Source organism: Gadus chalcogrammus, chromosome 21 (genome assembly GCF_026213295.1).
Source record: "Gadus chalcogrammus isolate NIFS_2021 chromosome 21, NIFS_Gcha_1.0, whole genome shotgun sequence".
Taxonomy (NCBI): domain Eukaryota; kingdom Metazoa; phylum Chordata; class Actinopteri; order Gadiformes; family Gadidae; genus Gadus; species Gadus chalcogrammus.
This window is the reverse complement of record NC_079432.1, coordinates 18,436,437-18,457,498: the sequence shown is the minus strand read 5'-3', so window position 1 is coordinate 18,457,498 and position 21,062 is coordinate 18,436,437. Positions and strand designations below refer to the sequence as shown.

General features: G+C 45.6%; 1 protein-coding gene across 1 annotated transcript in view; it reads left to right on the top strand.

Annotated features, from left to right (window-relative positions):
* fig4a (FIG4 phosphoinositide 5-phosphatase a) overlaps nucleotides 1–21,062 on the top strand; it is a 78,949-nt gene that overhangs the window by 43,333 nt on the left and 14,554 nt on the right. The window contains exons 17-22 of the mRNA XM_056581630.1: nucleotides 3,427–3,565; nucleotides 8,664–8,722; nucleotides 8,898–9,045; nucleotides 10,355–10,438; nucleotides 15,058–15,256; nucleotides 20,189–20,277. Coding sequence (XP_056437605.1) covers nucleotides 3,427–3,565; nucleotides 8,664–8,722; nucleotides 8,898–9,045; nucleotides 10,355–10,438; nucleotides 15,058–15,256; nucleotides 20,189–20,277 — 718 coding nt within the window. The remainder of the gene's footprint in view (nucleotides 1–3,426; nucleotides 3,566–8,663; nucleotides 8,723–8,897; nucleotides 9,046–10,354; nucleotides 10,439–15,057; nucleotides 15,257–20,188; nucleotides 20,278–21,062) is intronic.

The window sequence follows — 21,062 nt, the reverse complement described above, 5'->3', positions numbered from 1 at the left end:
TTGTTGTGGTCAGAATTGAGAAGCCCAGAAAGTGTATTATCCTTAAATATTCCTACTTGATCTAGCAATGGAGGACTCATGTTCTCCTCACATCTTCTCAATGAATCATCATCATGAGTCTCACAGTTTAACCGTGTTTCTGTATATACTTAAACAAATGGTGGTTATTGACCACACTTGTTTCCAACTTACCTGTCATCTTTTTGGATGCTGAGAAACTCTCAGGCCGACACTGATCCCCAATGTCTGAGTCTCACCTGGATGCCTCTGTGAGCAAGGTGCTATAGAAGTCCGCTCTTGATGTGGTCCTCCTGTTGAACTCCTGGCTAGCTCATCACATGTATAAGTTGGCTCTGAATGTAGTCCTCCTGTTTAAAGTCCTCCTGTTTAACTCCTGGCTGGCTCGCCAAATTATGAAGTATAGAGATGGTTCGAAGCAGGGTGCAGTTTCCAAGTCCTAAATAGATCATAGAGCCAAGTTGCAATGTTCAATCATTTATTGGCAGGCTCCTGCAGGAAACCCCAACAACCAACCTATCATCCTGCTACGTGGTGGAATCTCTTCTATGTTACACTCTGTTACTCCGTGTGGCTCTGTCCCATTATTATCTGTTGCTCTCCCATAGGGCTGAACGATTTTGGGAAATAATGTAATTGCGATTATTTCTACCAACATTGCTGTCACAATTTACTATGTGTTTTTCCTTTTTAAAGTTCCTTATGGTCTTTATTATTCACTAAACAAGCAATAAATCATTCTATAGTATGACCAACACAACATTGGAAGCAGTCGACATATAATCTGTTATTTACTTTAGGCCAGGTCTATGTGTTAAGATTAATTTATGCATGAATTGTTATTATAACTTTATTTAACTATTGAATTGTAAAAGAAAAATAAATATGAATCTTACTGATCTCCAGGCAGGAAGAAATCCCAAAAAAATATTAGCGCAACCATTGCGTTTTTTCCAAGTCGCGTTCTATTACATCACGATGTTGGTTTGAATTTGATAAATCGTTCAGCCCTACTCTCCCATTATGTGTCCCATGATAGTGTGTCATCTCCCCTTATTATCTGTTGCTCTCTCATTCAGTCTCACCGTCCTATTACCATCTCTCTGTTACCCTTTACTATGTTCTTATTTCATCACACAACTGAACACATGACAATGCTGTCAGATACCTTCCCATCATTACCTGGTCACTAGGGCTGTAACGATACACAAACTCACGATTCGGTTTGTATCACGATTTTTGACCCACGGTTCGATACATCCCACGATTTTTTTAAATTTAAAAAGCATTTTATTTAAACAACACTTATATACCAATTAACTTAATGTAACGTTTAATAACAAATAATTTGGAACACTGAACAGATTTGAACAGAAAGAATACTATTAAGTATAGCTAAATTAATAAAGAAATAACCAAAGATTGCAGTTGGAGGATGCTTTTTGTTGGTAGGCAAAAACCCTCAACTGTTTGGTTGGTTTAGTCAAATATCCTTATTAGTAGGGCTGTAACGATACACAAACTCATGATTCGGTTTGTAACACGATTTTTGACCCATGGTTCGATACATCCCACGATTTTTTTACATTTAAAAAGCATTTTATTTAAACAACACTTGTATACCAATTAACTTAATGTAACATTTAATAACAAATAATTTGGAACACTGAACAGATTGTAACAGAAAGAATACTATTAAAGTATAGCTAAATTAATGAATAACTAACCAAAGATTGCAGTTGGAGGATGGTTTTGCTGGTAGGCAAAAACCCTCAACTGTTTGGTTGGTTTAGTCAAATATCCTTATTAGCGCTTCTTATTAGGCTATGTGGCTTAAATAATGACATAATCAGGCCGTATAGAATGCAACATGTTTAATAGCCTAACTTTCAATAGATGGGGAAAAACATGAACGTCTAACATGAACGTCGCAACAACGAGGCATAGTGTTACGAGTAGCATATGTGTGTGCGCGAGAATGGCAGTGTGCGTATGCGTGTGTGAGTGACGTCAGCGAGTGAGTGGACGAGCGAGGAGAGCGGGCGGTAGCGCGTGTGTCTTGTGAGGAAGCGAACGAGTCCGGTAGAATAAAGTACCCATCCTGTCAATAATCGGTGGCCACTTTATCCCGACCTATAAGCAGACAAACTGGCAGTCAAATCACACAAAACAATAGAGACAGGATCACACAGGCAATTTTTTTCGCGCTTGGCCCACTCTGGATAAATGTCGTTCACATCGCATATGAGGACCTCGACGGCTGTGGAGAAATGCAATCCTCCGTAGCCACGGAGAACTGTCATCACAGAGAGGGCATCTCGTCGCATACTTACGGCATCGATAGGAAGGGGCGCTGTCAGCAGACTATTATTTAGACAAATTATTAGCAAATTTCAATCGGACAATTTGACCGGAGAGTTAGAAAGGGCGTATCGCGCTTCGGCCTTCTCGCACCGCGAGACAGGTTCGTGGCTTTGAGTGTCGCGATTTCGGTTTCGATACGCGTATCGTTACAGCCCTACTGGTCACATACAAAAAGATGCAACTTCCTGATACCTATTGGCCTACTTGCATTGGGGGGGTAACCCTCCCCCCAATGCTCCAGTCAACTCCTCCAGTACGGTGGGAGACTGAGGTCTAGGAGGAAGGGGGATGGGAACAGGATGAAGGGGAATTCACATGAGTGGTTAGATGACCTTCTCATAGTAGTGGGGGGGATCAACACGGATGTTTGGTCCGTTCAACTCACAGTGGGGGTCAGAGACAGGGCTCTGGCAGGAAGAACAGAACAAGTCAAACAATAACTGTTTACCCATTGATGCATCTCTTTTCACTGCCCTGCCTGCTTCTTAAAGTTATAATCTCAAAGATGTCATGTCAATCATGTCAATAAATGTTTGTGTAATCAGTATTTGTACTATTTGCGACAATGGTAACCCAATTGTGATTAGTCTATGGCCCACTGATGAAGGCCCTTGCATTTGCAGTAGGGATGTCCGATATTGGCTTTTTTGCCGATATCCGATATGCGATATTGTCCAACTCTAAATTTTCGATTCCGATATCAGCCGATACCGATGTCGATATTTGGGTTATTTTTCCTCAAACCTAATTTAGGTAACATTACATATCTCCTGTTGTGGAATAAAAAAAAAATCCGATACCGATATTAAATTTTTATGCTAATATCGGGCCGATAATATCGGTGGGCCGATAATATCGGGCATCTCTAATTTGCAGTATTGTGAATCTTACCATCTGGGTGTCAATGGCGTCAGGTTAGTGTTAGTGAGGCTTCCTACGTCCCCAGGTCCTGGCTGTTCAACCCGAGCGGCTAGGCGGAGCTGTCGAAACAGTTTTCTTCTTCAACCAACTCACTTGGTCGGTGGCTCTGGGTCTCTCCTCCAGACGCAGACCGGCAGGACGCCATCAACCTGTTCCTCCAGGTGTACCAGCCCTCTGAGCAGCGGCCCCACCTGTGGGAGCTGCCCACAGACTTCTACCTGCACCATAAGAGCAGCATGGCCCTGGCCCAGGAGAGACGCAGGTCAGCTGGCACATGGCTCACAGAGCATGCATACACATTGCCAAGTTTGTACACAATTTATTTTCTATCAATGTAATACAAGTCTGGCCTTTTGGAGTAGATGTGTGTATCTGGACTCCATAGCCCAAGGGGAAGGTTCAGCCATTCATGCGCTACACATTAATTAACTTTTCTTTTTTAATTTTAGGGCATTTAGCAGACGCTTTTATCCAAAGCGACTTACAATAATTACATTTGTCATAAGCAGTGTTGGGTATCATTACTTTTGAAAGTAATCAGTTAGGTTACTTTGTTACTATCAATCAAAAGTAATCCGTTACGTTACTACGTTACCTATAAATAAAAGAAACGCGTTAGAGTACTCGTGCGTTACCAACAATTAAAATGCGTTTGGGGTGCGTGCGTGTCCGCCTAGCGCAACAACAACACACATCCTCCTTTAGATGCACCAACAGTGCTGACTGCTTATGAATCAATCATGAACCTATAGCATAAGGACAGGAAAGACAGTCATCATATTGCACGTTTTATTTAACAGGCATTCATCCTTTGATCATTTGAACAGCTTCCATGAATAACATACTCCGGTAACAGGCAGTTATTTTAACAGAATGTAGCTTACCGTATTGGCTGCGCACAAAAGAACAGTGCGTCACACATAGCTTATCCACTTTACAAGTGCAGGCGCCTAACAAAGTGCTTAACAGGTAGGCACGCAACCTTTTAGAATTGGAAATTTAACTCAATTTAACCGTATGCGTTGCACAAAAGAACAGTGCATGGCACTAAAAAAACATTGAAGAACTGAAAATGTTCGTGTGACCCTATAGCCCTACATTCATAACAATCACGTAGGCTACCTTTAGCCTATTTATCACCAAAGTAATGGTTGAAACGTAGGAGAAGAAGGTGCTCAAAACGACCACTATGTTCTTCTTGTCCTTTTCGCTCTGTAACTCAAAATAATGAGCGTACCTCCAGGAATCTAAGGCTATCTTCTCGTCCATCTTGCCGCGGTAACACACGTAGCTTACACACACAGGTGCGCGCGCACACACACACACACACACAGAGCGAGAGAGAGAGATGCAAGGAGCAGGGCAGCAGCATCTGACTAAATGCAGAAAACCCGGGACTTTACTTTCCTTATCGAGGGAAAATCTTAAAGTAACGGAGTAACGAGTGGTTATTTTGGAAATTAACGAGTTACTGATTACTGAATTCGCAAAACTAACGCGTTAGGTTACTCGTTACTGAAAAAAACGAATAAGAGTACTCTAACGCGTTAGTTCTAACGCGTTACCCCCAACACTGGTCATAAGAAGTGCAACAATATATCGCTGTCGATACAGTAAGGATGTTCATAGAACCAAGTGCAAGTACAAGAATCGCTAGGCTAACCAATTCCCTGTGTTAAAGCAATGATGGCAGCGACTGCAGTTGCTACACAGTTAAGTACTATAATACAATACAATACAATACAATGTACAATGGTGGCCAGAAGGGGGAGGGTGGCTATGCAGAGTCGAGGTGGACTCTGAACAGGCAAGTCTTGAGTCTTTTTCGGAAGATGGTGAGCGACTCTGCGGTCCTGAGATCGGCAGGGAGCTCGTTCCACAACTGAGGTCCCAAAACCGAGAAAAGTTGTGACTTTGCTGATCGACCTTTGCTAGCTCTTAGCGATGGCAGCACCAGACGTCCAGCTGAGGTAGTTGAGCGGGGGGATCGAGCTGGGGTGAGTGGCTTTACCAATGCTTGGAGGTAGGCAGGGGCACTTCCATCGACTGCCTTGTATGCCAGTACCATCATCTTAAATTTGATGCGAGCTACTACAGGGAGCCAGTGGAGGTCCCGGAAGAAGGGGGTCACATGGGAGAACTTTGGTAGGTTGAACACGAGGCGCGCTGCTGCATTCTGGATGCGCTGCAAAGGTTTAATCGCAGAGGCAGGAAGTCCAGCCAGGAGTGAGTTGCAGTAGTCGAGGCGGGAGAAGACCAGTGATTGGACTAGAAGCTGAGCTACTTCACTTGTGAAGAAGGGCCGGATTCTGCGGATGTTGTAAATTGCAAATCTGCAGGATCAGGCCACCGCAGTGATGTTTGCGGTGCTGACGTCTGCCAGACATTCCGATATGCATGTTGCAATCAGGGCTTTATCAGATGAGGGGAAAGAGAGAAAGAGTGTTGTCAGCATAGCAGTGATAGGAAAAGCCGTGTGATGTAATTACAGAGCCCAGAGATCTGGTATAGAGGGAGAACAGAAGAGGCCCCAGTACAGAGCCTTGAGGGACACCAGTTGCAAGCGTGCAAGGTTTGGACAAGGAGCCATTCCATGTTACTTGAAAGGTGTGGTTCATCAGGTAGGATGTGAACCAGGAAAGAGTAGATTCAGCAATGCCAAGTTCGGCAAGAGTGGCAAGGAGGATCTGGTGGTTCACCGTGTCAAATGCTGCATACAGGTCGAGGAGAATGAGAACTGATGAGAGGGACGAGGCTCTGGCAGCACGGAGGGACTCAGTCACCGCGAGGAGAGCCGTCTCAGTGGAGTGTGCCTTCTTGAAGCCTGACTGGTGAGGGTCAAGCAGGTTGTTGGATGAGAGATAGGACAGTTGGTTAGCAATGGCACGTTCCAGTGTTTTAGAGAGGAATGAAAGAAGAGATACCGGTCTGTAGTTCTGGATGTCGATGGTATTAAGAGTTATTTTTTTGTGGAGAGGCTTTATTCTGGCAGTCTTGAAAGACGCTAGAACAATGCCTGAAGTGAGGGAGGAGTTGATAAGTGAGGTGAGAAATGGCAGGATGTCGCTTGAGACATCCTGGAGGAGAGAGGACGGGATAGTGTCAACGGGGCAGGTGGTGGCATGGTTAGATGTTATTATTCTGTTGACCTCGTCAGAGGTGTGAGGGATAAATTGGGTAAAGACAGAGGAGGGGATGGGAGGAGGGAGGATGAAAGCAGGGGTAAAGTAGGTAACAAAGTCATCAGCAGTGAGGCAGGAAGGAGGTGGGGGTGAGGGGGGGTTGAGGAGGGACGAGAACAGGGAAAACAGTTTCCTGGGGTTTGAGGCGGAGGAGTTGATTTTGGTCCGGTAGAAGGCAGATTTGGTTGTTGACACAGTGGAGGTGAAATCAGAAAGAAGGAAAAGATAGTGAGGTAGATCATTAGGACAGTCTGATCTCTCCCATTTCCTCTCAGCTGCCCGCAACTTTGTTCTACAAGTCCGCAGAGGTTCAGACAGCCAAGGTGGGGGGGGTGAGGATCACGCTGGTCTGGAGGGGAAGGGACAGAGGGAATCCAAGGAGGAGGAGAGGGAGGATAGCAGAGTGTCTGAAGATTCCTCTGTAGATAGTTGAGAGAAGCGTTCAATAGAAGGTAGTGAAGACAGAACAGTAGAGGGATTTGAGGTTACGGCAGGTGGTGACAATGTGGAGACTAGAGAGGAGGGGGGGAGAGGATTTCAAGGGGAGAGAAAAATCTCCCCTTGAAATGATGTCAGATACGGGGAGCGGGGTAACGAAGAGAGAAGAGGTGCCGCAGGACCTAGTGAATATTAGGTCAAGCTGGTTCCCGGCCCTGTGTTTGGGAGGAGAAGGGGATAGTGTTAAGTCAAAGGTGGCGAAAAAGTTGGTTAGTTCAGGTGAGTGTAACTTCTCTGGCAGGATGTTGAAGTCGCCAAGGATAACGAGTGGTGTGCCATCCTCAGGAAAGCAGCTGAGGAGGGCATCCATTTCGTCGTAGAAGTCACGCAGGGGACCTGGAGGACGGTATAGATCACCACAATGGAGAGCTTGATAGGAAGGGTGACAGTTACAGCGTGGAGTTCAAACGCAGATCTGGCCAAGTGTTCTAGTGGAAAGACCTGGTAGGACCACATGGGCGAGATGAGGAGTCTGGTCCCTCCTCCTCGCCCAGATGGTCTAGGGGTGTGCGAGAATGAGTGGACGGTGGAGAGGGTAGCAGACTTCTCTGGAGTGATCCAAGTCTCTTGTCAGGGCCAGGAAGTGAAGGGTCATGAGGGACGTGTAGGCTGAAATCGAGTCCGCCTTCTTCACCGCCGATTGGCAGTTCCAGAGTCCTCCCATCACCTCAAGAACACTGTAAGCAAGGGTAGGTGGATGGCACAGATTAGGCGGGTTACTGCGCCGAGCAGAGGAGCTATGGTAACCGTCTATTGGTGGAAATCCTGACAATGAGTGAGGTACGACACATAGCTGCAATTGGGCAGGTGGCCTCCCCGGGCTTCCTCGAGGGACTCCCACAGAGAGACTCCCTTAGTCTTTGTTTCCCGGGTCTTCGTTTGCAGGGTCCTGACGCTAATAATAGCTAGCCTTTAAATGCACAAGGTAGCTCAGGCAGCCGTAGCTCCGCCCACCAATCAAGCCTATTGTTGTCACCTTGTGACTGAAACTAGTCTCAACGACCTATTACTAAAAAACAGCGACGGCAGCCAAAACTAACACAGCGGCAATAGGGTTAAAGTTAGTACAAGCAATCGTAATTCAACACTTGGAATCTTAGTTTCCAAACTCACCTACCGCCAGATATGAGACAACTTTCTGGTAAAACAAAATGTATTATACTGAGTTTAGTCAGCTTCCTGACTCTGCTAAGTACTAGGCTGACTTAGCTCCGCCAAGCTATCAAGCCTCATGTTCTCGCCTTAAGTGAAAGAACGACCTCTTAACTGATCACAACAGCACAAGCCTAAATCACACAGCAGTAACAGATGGAAAGTTAGTACAAGCAATCGTAATTCTAAACACTAGGAATCCTAGTTTCCAAACTCACCTACAGCCAGATATGAGACAACCTTCTTGTAAGACAAAATGTATTATACTGCTGAATGGCTGTGCTCACTTCATAGATCAGGCTCTCTGTGCTCGTCCTTCAAATCAGCCAAAGGAGACCATCGCCATGGCAACTTCCATTCACACAAATGGGTTGTATTGAGTTGGTAAAAGTCAATGTATCCCGACGTTCCGCAGCTGTTTTCATAACAAGGTTAAGTCCGGCCTCACCATTCTGAGCTGCTGAGGGGATTCAAGCTTTCCTCCCCAAGCGTAAAATTCCTGTTTTCTCTCGTTCTCTCCGTCTCAAGCTACACATACTGGTGGTCTGAAGGAGTGTTGGCCTTCCTGCCTGTGGCCTACGACGAAGGTAACCAGCAGACACTTTTATAGCATGTGACCATGGAGAGGGACCATGATGATATTATTATTCCGTGTGTGTGTGTGTGTGTGTGTGAGTGTGAGAGAGTAGTGCAGGTTGGCTGGTAATTAGTCGCTTTGGATAAAAGATTCAGCAAAATCCGCTAAATGTAAAATGTGTGTAGTGGCTTGCAAGGACAACATGAGGAAGGTGAAGGTGAAGCGTGTAAACCGCTACGACGAGGCCATCGACATCTACACCGAGTTCTTCAAGCCGTACGAGCTCACGTCCTTCGACGACACCTTCTGCATCGCCATGACCAACTCCGCAAGGTGTCCACACTAACACTCCTACACATGCCTCACACACCACTGGCACAGGCTCTGGCTCTCCTTCAACATGCAGAGGGTAGAACCGACTGCGCACCTTAGAATAAGTCCTTCATATTTACACAGGGACTGGGTCCTCTTCCCCATAATACATGGCCTGATGATCCATGTTGCCACGCAGGAGATCTCCCTAAAGGCCTGATTCCACCAGAAGCGTTACGGCAGCGTTACGGCTGCGGCACGTCTTGGGCGCAGTCACCGCAGCAGATAGGTTCCGCTCTAATCAATGAGACCGTTTCCACCGGGCGCGGCTGTGGAACGTCTCAGCAGCTCATGTAGCCCATCACCACTTCACATCAACATTATTACGTCATGACCGGTGGCACCAGGTCAGCAGTCAATCAATCAAAGGGTCTCAGAGGATCGGCAACATGGACGACGAGAGACTCATTGTCGAAGTTCAGCAACATGAAGTCATTTATGTACCAAATCATCCTTTTTATAAGGGCAATGGCCGGAAGGACAAAGCGTGGCATTTAATTGCAGTCGTTTTGGGACTGGAAGTTGAGTACATTAGGTTTAGGATTATCGCGTGATCTCGTGATCTCGCTTGAATACTACTGGCTCGCAAGGCAGCGTTGCTGTGCCGTATCGCGCCCGGTGGAAATGCAAGTAGGGCAGAGTCGCAGCCGTCCGTGCAGCTGCTGTAACGCGGCCGAAACGCGTGCGGTGGAATCCCGGTGTAAGTGTGGATGGTGATGGCTGTTTTAACCTGTGCACACTGATTGCTTAATGTGCAAAAGGTGTGCAGCCTCACTCAGTCTTTGTCAGTTTTCTATGTGATGTTTCATATGGTAAGTGAATTGCCTAACTAACTATCAGCTGCATATCTTTGACTATGGATGTTCCCAATGCTTCCCTTTCTTTGTTTTCTGAATTTTACACCATTTGTTGTTGGGCGATTTCAATGAGACACCATGTTAGGAGCGTTTCCTCTCCCGTAGCCCTCTTGCCCTCGTATTCAGCCCTCGTGCTGAATCCGCAACAAGCAAAGCACCGTGGAAAACTATTTGTATTCAGCTGATTTAAAAGTAAAGTATAGTGGATAAAACAACAATAACGTTATAGTCATAACTCGTTTTAATTGTTGCTCACTGTATCATAAGTAGGATTATTGTCTCCTTTATTGGCAAACCATATTTGACGGGTAGGGATGCGGAGCAGGTGAAGTTCGGGTTGATTAACCCCTGCCTAAGTAGAAGCGGGCGACGGGATGAAGACGTGATGACCTTACCTGGTGTTTTCCCTCCAGGGAGTTCATGCCCAAGACGGTGGGAGTGGACCCCAGCCCATTCACTGTGCGCAAGCCTGAGGAGACCGGGAAGTCCGTGCTGGGGTTTGTGTGTGTGTGTGTGTGTCAGCCTGTCTCTTTTTTTTTTTATTGTTGTTTTTAATGGAGGAGGGGATTGTGTAATGACACCCGATGTTCTTGTGTCACTGTGCCCTGATATGTGAAAAACAACAAACCTTGCCAGCTCTTGTCATGCATCATCACCATCACTGGGCACGACCACCCTGCATATTTACATCTGCATAAAGACCCACTCAGATTCTCACGAACCTGAACAAAAAATATTGTACTTTCACACATCTATGCTAAATAATTGAATACAGGGAATTACCCTGGGACATTTAACGTCAAACCAAAAATATATTTTTTGTTTGTTTTCTATTCATGCTCAATCCTAATCAAGGTAACCTGGCAATAGCAAGGAAATGGGGATTTCTTTGTCTGGGGTTCGTACCAGCTGGTGTATGAAGTTATTATTGTAGCATAAGTAAGTATGCTTACACTAAAGTCACAAATGTGTAACAGTAAATTGAAGTCGTAAATATCTATTCTTTTATAATTTGGGGGGTATGGGGGGGGGGGGGGGGGGCAACTTCACACAGGCAGTGCAGTATCCGAGACATATCTGAACTTATTATTATATATTATGGCGACCATTAAAATGCATTGAAGGACACTTGTGGCATGTTCATGCACTAACTACGTAATTAATTTTTCATTTAACATTATGTAAGATACCCTCTTCTCTTCTGTCAAGGCTCCAGAAAGGAAGAGTAGTATGCTTGAATGTGTCCCAGTGTAGTTTGTAAAATGCTGTCCCCCGCCGGCAACTTTAATTGGTTCAGGAAGCTTTTTTTTCCCCTCCCACTTTTGCTACACTTGTACCACATAGACGTGTTGCAAGTGTATCTGCAAGAAAAACAACAGCTGAGACTCGTAGCAGCAGATTCTAGCAGTTGTATCGATGGACTTGTGCTCGCTCATTAAAATGCTCAATGAATTTAGTGATCTATATAATTTTTTTGTGAGGAAATATTTCACCGATTTGCGACTCTGGATGCTTATCTTACTGCCCTTTATGCCTACTGGTATGTAGGGTAGCAACAAAGGATCTCCACTCCTGTCTGTTTTGGGCGAGCTTTTGGATAAAACTCCAGGTTTACTTCATGGATTTCAGTTCTTTCTCCACTGTTCGTCGCCAGGTCTCTTTGGGTCGTCCTCTCTTTCGCTTGGCTGAAACTATTACTTTTTCTTCTGGTGGTGTAGTGTTAACATCAAGGACAGTCTCAGGTTCCTGTATCTCTGCTTCTGCTGTTGGTGGGGGTCTGTTTAGGACCTTGCTGAAGTGTTCAGCCCACCTTGCCTCTACTTCTGCCTCTGATGTAAGAGTTTGCCCTTGTTTGTCAGTGATCGGCGTATCTATAGCTCTATGGTACCTACCACAGACTATTCTGGTGATTTTGTACCTTACCTTACCTTGCTCTCCCTTGTTTGCTGCTTCTTCTACCTGGTCTGCAAAACTGTTTATATCATTTCTCTTGTTTTCTCTTGCCATCCTCTTAACTGATCTGTCGGTTTCCCTATATTGTTGCTTGTATTTATCTTTAATCCTTTCTGACCTGGCTTCCATTAATTTATTTTTAAGGGCTCTTCTATCTGCTAAGACTTTACAGGTGTCTGCTGTAATCCACTCTTTTCTTTTCTTTTGCTTTATTCCCAGGCAGACTTCACTGCTATTGGAGTAAGCGGTTTTGATCTGTTCCCATTTAATGTTGTCATCATGAGGACCTTTTTGCGTGTTGTCACTCATGTCTGCCAGAGCTTGGAATCTGTTTGTCAGCTGTAGTATGAAAGCGGCCTTCACTTTGGGGTCATGTCATTTCTCCACGTCAAAATGTTGCTGTCCTGTTATCTTCTTCCCAGCTCTCCTTAATTTTAACTTAAGCACTAGTGTGACTAGTTGATGGTCGCTGCCGACATCAGCTCCTCTCCTGACTCTAACGTCCAAGGGTAATCGTCTCCAGGTGCCGTTGATCATTAGATGGTCTATCTGGTTCCTGTCTCTTCCATTGGGGGAACACCAGGTGAGTTTGTGGATGTTGCAATGTGGGAATAGGGTACCTCCGATGACAAGGTTGTAAGCGGTACATAACTCTAACAGCCTCTCTCCATTTTCATTCATGATGCCGCAGCCCTCCCTCCCCATGGCCTTTTTCATAGTTTTTGTTATTGCTGCCTTCTTTTGCATTTAAATCGCCCATTATTATCTTCATATCATGTTGTGGAGCTTCTTCTAATTCTGCTTGGAGCTGATCATAGAATATGTCCTTGGTTATTTCATCAGTCATTTGTTGGTGCATAACATTGGATGATTGTGTGTTTCCCCCACAATCTGACTTTCTTGAGTCTGCTGTTTACAGGTTTCCATTCCATCAGACATTTCTCCATTCCTTTTTTAAGGATGATGTCTGCCCCTTCATGATGTTGGTTGTCATCCCTTCCGGAGTACTGTGTTGGTTTTGTGTCTGCCTGTTCCTGTCCACCGACTCTCACTTATTCTGAGAATATGCAGGTTGTAATTTCTCATTTCTGCTGTTACTTGAGCGAGTTTACTTGTTTGGTACAAGGTTTGCACATTCCAGAATCCAATCCTGGTCTTCATTTTGTGTTGAGGGCACCCACCTTCTTGTCAGAAGCTTCCTTACGGCTTTCACTTCTGACATTCATTCCATTATCTTTCGATAACTCCGGAGACCCATTGTACACAGTAGTGTTTTTTTTCCTTTGTTGCTGTTTCCGTAACAATACTTTTTCTACGTGACTGGGTTGTTGGCCCTGTGCCCAACCACCAACCTCGAGGACCAGTGGATTGCACTTTGTCAGACCTCTATCCCTCGACCTGATCGACCTGGGTGACCCTACCAGGAGACTAAGCTCCTGTCGGTATAGCCCTTGGGGTCATTGAGGCACGCAAGCCCCCAGACCACAACAAGGTGGCAATCCTTCCGGGGGGACTTCGGATGCATTGGTTCACATTTGGGTTTACGAAGGCAAACATTTTTTGCATGTTCTCAGATAATGAAACACGGGTGTGCGAATGTGTTTTGCACCAACTGTGCTGCATGATTGTAGCAAAAGTGTCAAGTGCATGACCCTTAGAAGTTGTGATGCACAGGATAGGATTTGTGCACCTGTAACAAAGGACTTGTGAAATCATAGCCCCTATTCTGTATTTACTTCAAATGTACTGTTACACATTTGTGACTTTAGTGTACGCTTGCTAAAGACTTTCTACGATAATACCTTCATACTTGTGGCTCTAATAACATCCAGCTGACAGTTTTTTGGAGGCTGGCGTTATTGTAGGAGGCGGGTCATGAGGCTCAGGCATTGTTCTCAAAGTTAATCCAGACTTATCCAACCAACTGCATGTCCAAAATGTCTGTTTGAAATTCTAAGGTGCAATATTAGAAAATACAAAGTCACAACAAAACGGCAAAAGTCACAACACTAATGCAAAGGCTGCAACACAACTGCAAAAGTCAAACCAAGACAACAAAGGCCGCAACATGACCTCAGAAGCCACAGCACAAATGCAAAAGCTGCAACATAAGGGAAGTATGAGTATTGTAGTGGGCCAGTGGGTGTGGGGTTTCCACGCCACCAAGTCAAATGATACACAGAACACAGAGCAGTTCAATAAGGTGATTTATTCAAAATAGACTAATAATTGTCACCAGGGTGGGGAAAAGGGTAATCCAGAGTCCGTAGTCCGTAGTCCAGGGGTCGTCACCGGGAGGGTTCTCACGCAAAGCGGTCGGTACACAAATAATCTGTCAATGTTCAGGTTTCTTGCACTCTTTGGCCACACACAGTTCACAGAGGCTCACGCAGAGGCACTCCGTAGTAGGCTTCCCTCCATGTGGTTGCATGCTCCCTTTTATCCCCAAGCACTCCTGCCTAATGCACCTCAGGCTTGCATCGTTAAGGGAGGCAGTCCCTGTAAAGCTTGGGGGTGGAGCCAGCATGCTGCCACATACCTCCCCTCAATCACCACCCCTCCCTGGCGTCTGCCACAGTATATAATAAAATACCGCCCACAATAATAGTTTCATTGTCAACATCTGTTGACACTACTCCCGTTATGTTGTGGCTTTGCTTCAGTGTTTTATTGGAAAAGTCTGTCAGCAAAAATTTAGCCTTCCCAGTCCTTTCATCGCTCTGCTCTCCGTTGTGTAGACCTGTGTACACTGTACGATGCACTTTCCATGTTCATTAAACTTTGCTCTGGCCCTTGAGGAGCCGCCACAATCCCTATGTCCTCTCCGGAATGTCTTCACTTGTAGAAAGGTCAGGTCTGGGAGACAGTAGCTCAGGAGGTAGAGTGGGTTGAATGAGCGGAGAAAGGTTGCTAGTTCGTTCCTGGGCTCCAGTGTCAAGGTGTCCCTCACCCTGACTGCTCCTGATGAGCTGGCTGCTGTCGCCGTCGGTGTATGAATGTGTGTATTAATGGTTGCAAGTCGCTTTGGATATGGGTTGATTGCGCCGTACTTTAATACCTTTATGTTCTGGTTGTCCTGTTGGATTGATTTGAGTTTGTGTGTGCATGTTTGTGTACCTCCTTGTGTCTGCCTGTTGGTGAACCTTTGTGCGCACACGTCCAGGAACAAGAGCAGCAAGGAGGAGGCGGTGGTGCAGAGGAAGACGGCGGCCAGTGCCCCCCCGCCCCCCAGCGAGGAGGCCATCTCCAGCACGTCGGAGGACGACTCGGAGGAAGACCGCGAGGATGACGGCTCCGTCTCTCAGCGCTCCACCCCCATCAAGCTGCTCACCGAGTCGGGGGACAGCACACGGACACACGAGGTAGAGACACACACCCTCGCGCTCCAAATAGTCACACCAATGAAGGGTTGGTCTGGTTCCATTCCGTTGGAGCAGAATCTGGGTTCAGGACAGCAGCCTTTGACCCCTGAAGTTCTCTCCTGACCTTTAATCTGACATGGCACACCGAAGGAGAAGGTCTAGCCTAGAGTTTATCTTCTTTTGATTGGGCGACAGGGCGCTGCACTGTCACCCAATCAGAAGAAGATAAACTCTCTCAATCAGTGTTCCTGTCTTGTGATCCTGTCTTCCTTTCTTGGTAAGAAAAGAAGGGTTTAAATAAAATGCATTCTAGCAACGGCTATTTTAAATGCATCTATCATGGATTCATTTTTCAAAATATGAGAACGATATGAGAAAACACGGTGTATGTTGAGTGTTTTAGTTTATCGAGTAGTTGTAATAGTATTATTTGTCGTAAAGGCTCCAAACTATTGAGAGAATCAATAGCAAGACTCCGCTGTGGAAGAGTTAGGATCAGTGGTGCTTTATCTGAACGCCCCAATGCGTTCCAAGTGATCCGCTCACTACATCAATTCAGGTTCTTTGGTTTGCAAACAAGCTCCTGTTTCAAAGAATGCCTGGAAACCGGACAAGTTCCGAAATACGGGAGCTCTGCTCAGTCTACAGGTTTTATGGTGAATAGCGTCCATAGGTTTTGCACGGCAGCCTTCTGCTTGTCTGTCCCTCGGCCCATCCACTGCCACATCTTTTAAATCCTCTACATCTACATCTATAGCCCTTGCTGTTTGAGTGAAAATTGCTAGCCATCCCTGGTGTGTGTGTGGGGGGGGGGGGTCGCAGTATGATATACCCTACCCCCACGCCACTGACCCAGGTTGGCACCATGTTGCCATGAGAACAGATATGTTTGACTCATTCCCTCCTGGCCAGTGGGAGGGTGTCTAGGCATGGGGAGATGTATCGGGGTTTAGTGGGTGAGAGGGAAGATGTATGGGGGTTTAGTGGGTGAGGGGGGAGATGTATGAGGGTTTAGTGGGTGAGGGGGGAGATGTATGGGGGTTTAGTGGGTGAGGGGGGAGATGTATGAGGGTTTAGTGGGTGAGGGGGGAGATGTATGGGGGTTTAGTGGGTGAGGGGGGAGATGTTTCGAGTTTAGTGGGTGGGGGGAGATGTATTGGGGTTCAGTGGGTGAGGGGGGAGATGTTTCGAGTTTAGTGGGTGGGGGGGAGATGTATCGGGGTTCAGTGGGTGAGGGGGGAGATGGATCGGGGTTCAGTGGGTGAGGGGGGAGATGGATCGGGGTTCAGTGGGTGAGGGGGGAGATGTATCGGGGGGTTAGTGGGTGAGGGGTCGCTTCAGGAAAGCATGTCGCTATAAACCCTGATGTGGTTCTCAACTTTCTGTTCAATTCTAACGTTTTGTTTGAGTAGAAAATCGATCTTCATAAAGGACAGGAAAAGCGTAGAAACATTTTTTTTACTTTTCAAATTTGTTAAAGTAGAATCACTTGCCCAAGTGAGTCCCCAAGTGTCAATGAAGCAAACCTAAAACTGATCAATAAGAAGACTTTTTATTCCCTTAACTTATATAAGAGAAATTTGTTGTACATTTTATAATGTAAGCTAATGTAAAAAGTCCTAAAGCCGATAATAAATACTGTTATTGTTATAAATATATATAATAATAACACATAATAACAAAAATGATTTTATATAGCGGCTTTCAGGATACTCAAGGTTGTTTCACAAGAGTGGGAGGTGAGTGTAGGCAAGTGAGTGAGAGTGCAAAATGGGTGGGGTCGTGAGTTAGAGGCCATAGGCCTCCGAGAAAAGGTGTGCTTTTTGAAAGTCTCCACGGAAGGGGCACAGCGGATGTTGGGGGGGGAGCTGATTCCACAGAGTGGGGGCGGACACGCAAAAGGCCCTATCCCCAAAGGTCTTGAGTCGCGTGTGGGGAATTGCCAGCTGGTCCTTGTCAGAGGACCTGAGGGACCGCAGGGGGGTGTAGGGGTGGAGGAGGTCGGAGAGATAGCGGGGGGCCAGAGTGTAAAGGGACTTGTATGTGAGGAGTAGAATTTTGAATTTAATGCAGAACTTGACTGGTAACCAGTGGAACTGCATCAGGGTGGGTGTGATATGCTGCCAGGGCCTAATGCCAGTTAAGACCCTGGCAGCTGATCTGCACATATTGCAGCCTATGCGGCATGATTATATTTTCAGCATTTAGTGGTGATTACAATTTTACCATGACATATCTGAGATGCAAGGAGAGGCTGCTATGTACAGTACTACAGATTTCTTATGGATATAAATCCATTTCCTCATATTGCCCATTTCGTGTCTTACATCTCCGATATATGCACTGAGAACAAGGCACTCTGAGAACAGCTCACTGTGCGAGCCTTGCTCCTTTAAATCACTTCGTTACAGGTGGGGGTTGGGTTTCTCTCCGCCCCCCCGGCCGGGGGCTGCTCATGAGGGTTGAGGGCCGGGGTTCCGGCTCAGGCTGTCACGTTACGGGACTCTCTAAATCGACTCCACTTCGACCTGGGAGGGACTTTACGTCCTACGTCACTCGCTATGGGTGTGCATGTGTGCGCGTAGCCGTTTGTCTCAGGAATCTGTGCACGAAATCCGTTGCACTACAGGATTACGAGCGTCAGTGTCGTACGCGATGGAGGGTGGGTGACATTCCTACAGTCTGTGATGATAGGCTATATTTCTACAAATGACTTACTATTACTAGCGATTAACATGACGAAACAACACGAACTAAGCTAACATTAGACTATTGCCATACCAGATAACGCCATACCAGCTAACCCTAACTATTTCTATTAAACTCTGAACCATTTTGCAACAGGCAACTGTGTGTTGGTGTGTCTTATTGCTTCCCACGTCTGCGTCTGCATCTTTCCCACTCCTGGCTAATAGTTTCAGCTTTTGTACTGTATATAAGAAGTGATCACCCTGTACCACACTGCTGACTTGTTGATGTTTTGTGAGCACTCACGCATTTCTCTAGGTATCTTAAGTTTCCTACTGGAGTCATCAAAACTTTGGACTTTGTTATTGTAAGAAACATTGTGTTGCAAAAACACTTTGTGTCTTACCCTTAGCGTTACCCTAACCTTAACCCCAGTAACATTTCTTCATCATAAACTACAAGTTACGCAAAATGGCATACAAACATCCAGTCCAATATGAAAGAAAAAAGCTAGCTTCATTAAGGAATCGAACCCCTTATCCTGGGGTTAATGAGTTGTTCTCTGACCACTAACCCATCAGGGCTTAGTACATGCGATTCAAGAGTTAACCACTTGACAATCTTTAAACTTCGGTTGCCTAGAAATTATAAAGACAGTGATGTGTGTACATTGTGCGAGTATCCGTCACTCGCAATGTGTGTGCAGTCCAAAATGAAAGAAAAAACCTTGCATCACTAGGGAATCGAACCCCCAATCATCAGTTGGTCGTTGGTAACTGTAAACAAAGAGATTGCATTTTGTTTAACTGCTAACTAACAAAAGGGTTTATGCGTTCACTGAACAAAGATTATGGAAATAAAAGACCACTTTTCCATCAGAAAAATCATCAGAACCGTTATTACCAACCCATAGACACTAAAAGCCAAAACCATTCTCACATGCACACCCATCGCGAGTGACGGCTACGCGCACACATGCACACCCATAGCGAGTGACGTAGGACGTAAAGTCCCGCCCAGGTCGAAGTGGCGTCGATTTAGAGAGTCCCGTCACGTTACACCCATGGGTTGGCATCGTGCCTCTGAGACAAGCACACGCACACGCTCACGCACACACACTAGAGATGCGCGGATGGGCTATTATTTCATCCTCAAACGCAACACAAATGCATCCGCCATCCATCCGCAGCAACGTTTTTTTACCAATTTTAAAAGCTGCATCCGCCCGCCATCCGCCGGTTGCTTTTATACTGCGATGCAAGGCGCTGCTGACGCGAGGCTAGAAAGCTCTTGCGTGTTCTTGAAAGGACACTGATCCAATGAAGCAAATATATTGCAAGGCTAAAGTCCTAGGATAGCCTATTGCCTGCGCTGCCATCTCCGAAGCGTTGATCAATAGTCCGCCCCCAAAGACGTTGACGTTGCTTAGCAACCGAAGACGCTGGGGTTGACAAGTTACCACAAAAAAAATATCCACATTCCTTGACAGCGATCTGCTTAGCAACAGTGAATTATCAAATATAATTCACCGCCGGAAGATGTTATATATAAGAATAAAAAGAAGAATAAATATTTTTATTTTGATTGGTTTAACCGCCACCCGCCCAAATTTAATCGTGTGTGTGTTGCTGATTGGCTGTCATCACGCGTTTGCTGCCGAAAAGTTGAAATATTTCAACTCGAGCAGCATTTGACGCGCCGCAAAATACGTGAACGCGCCCGTGCCCGGCAGCGGGCATGGGCTTGCTGCGCTGCAAATCAGATTTTGCCGCGCCGCAAATCAAATTTTGCTGCCGGTTTTCTCGGCAGCAAGTGCTGCGGCAGCAAAGCAGCAACGCGTCTCTACATTCACTTTGAATGGGATCGTGCTGCGCGGCAACTTTTTGCATCTTTTGGTGTGAACGCAGGGTTACAATATATAGTATATAGAGTATAGATGACTAGAGGTCCCCTCACCAAGTCCTCCTCAATCTACATGGAGGCATCCTGGAGAAACATGCCTTACCCCTTCTTGTACCTGAAATGAAATGTTATGAATACACTGCAAGTCCCTTAAGCTTAAAGTGAATTCTGGTTTCTTTAAGATGACTTGTTATGATTGGAAGTCTTAATGGGTCAAATATTTTTTTTTGGTGTTTTGACATCTTTTCCTGTCCGCAGAGTTTGTGTTACAGTAAAAGCTATCCGCATTTGACCGTATTAATGTTTAGCCGCCTAAAGGATGACCTTTGACCTGTGCCCTAGGAGTGCCAGCAGCAGCTGCCTGTGAGGGCGCCGTACGGGATAAACCTTGACGAGCTCCCTGCTGACGAGGACCTGCTGATCTACCAGCGGTAAAGTAGACCCAATTCTTCACCATTATCCAATACAAACTTATAAGAAAGTGAAACCTATTCTCACTAATCAGCGAACAGATTGTTGGAATTTTACTTCCGCCGCAGCCAGGAAATGTTCCCCATGTTAGTGGTAAAGCAACCCGAGTCCTTGGAGATCACGTCATAACAATGGCTGCCCATTTCATTGATAGACTAAAGTGAACTTGCAGCAAGCACAAAGAGGCGAACTTAACACCCATTATAACATTTGCATTACGATACATAGTTCTGGTACACATCTGATCCATCTGATTCAGCAAAGAAGCGCAAAGAGGTCCCTTCAGGCATTCATACTTGTTGATGTTATGAAGCAAAGTCTCACAAACTATCTGTTTTTCCGGTTTTATGTCATAGCCTACGAACTTCTGAGGGGCGTTTCCTAAACACTCTTGTTTCAGAAGAAGGGAAGGTTTGCCTAAAGACAGTTTTGAAGGCGGTATCATTCTGTGTTGTCGTGAGTGAGGGTAGGTGCTGACTTGTTGGGAGGCCAGTATTAATAATGTCATTTTATGCTAAGCTGTGCTAAGTTGCTAAAAGCTCTTTTTTGTTAAGCATTCATTTATATTTGGAATCCTGGATTTATGTTTGTTTATTTAGGTTTAGAATTTTTTGAAGATAATTAAACACTCTTTTTTTTAAAAACGGAATTGCCCCTCGTTTTTTCCATACTCTCCAGTACAGTGTGTCCGTTTCCCAATACTCGGGGTGAACACGTCGCTCCCTCACACATCTTTTGACCTTTC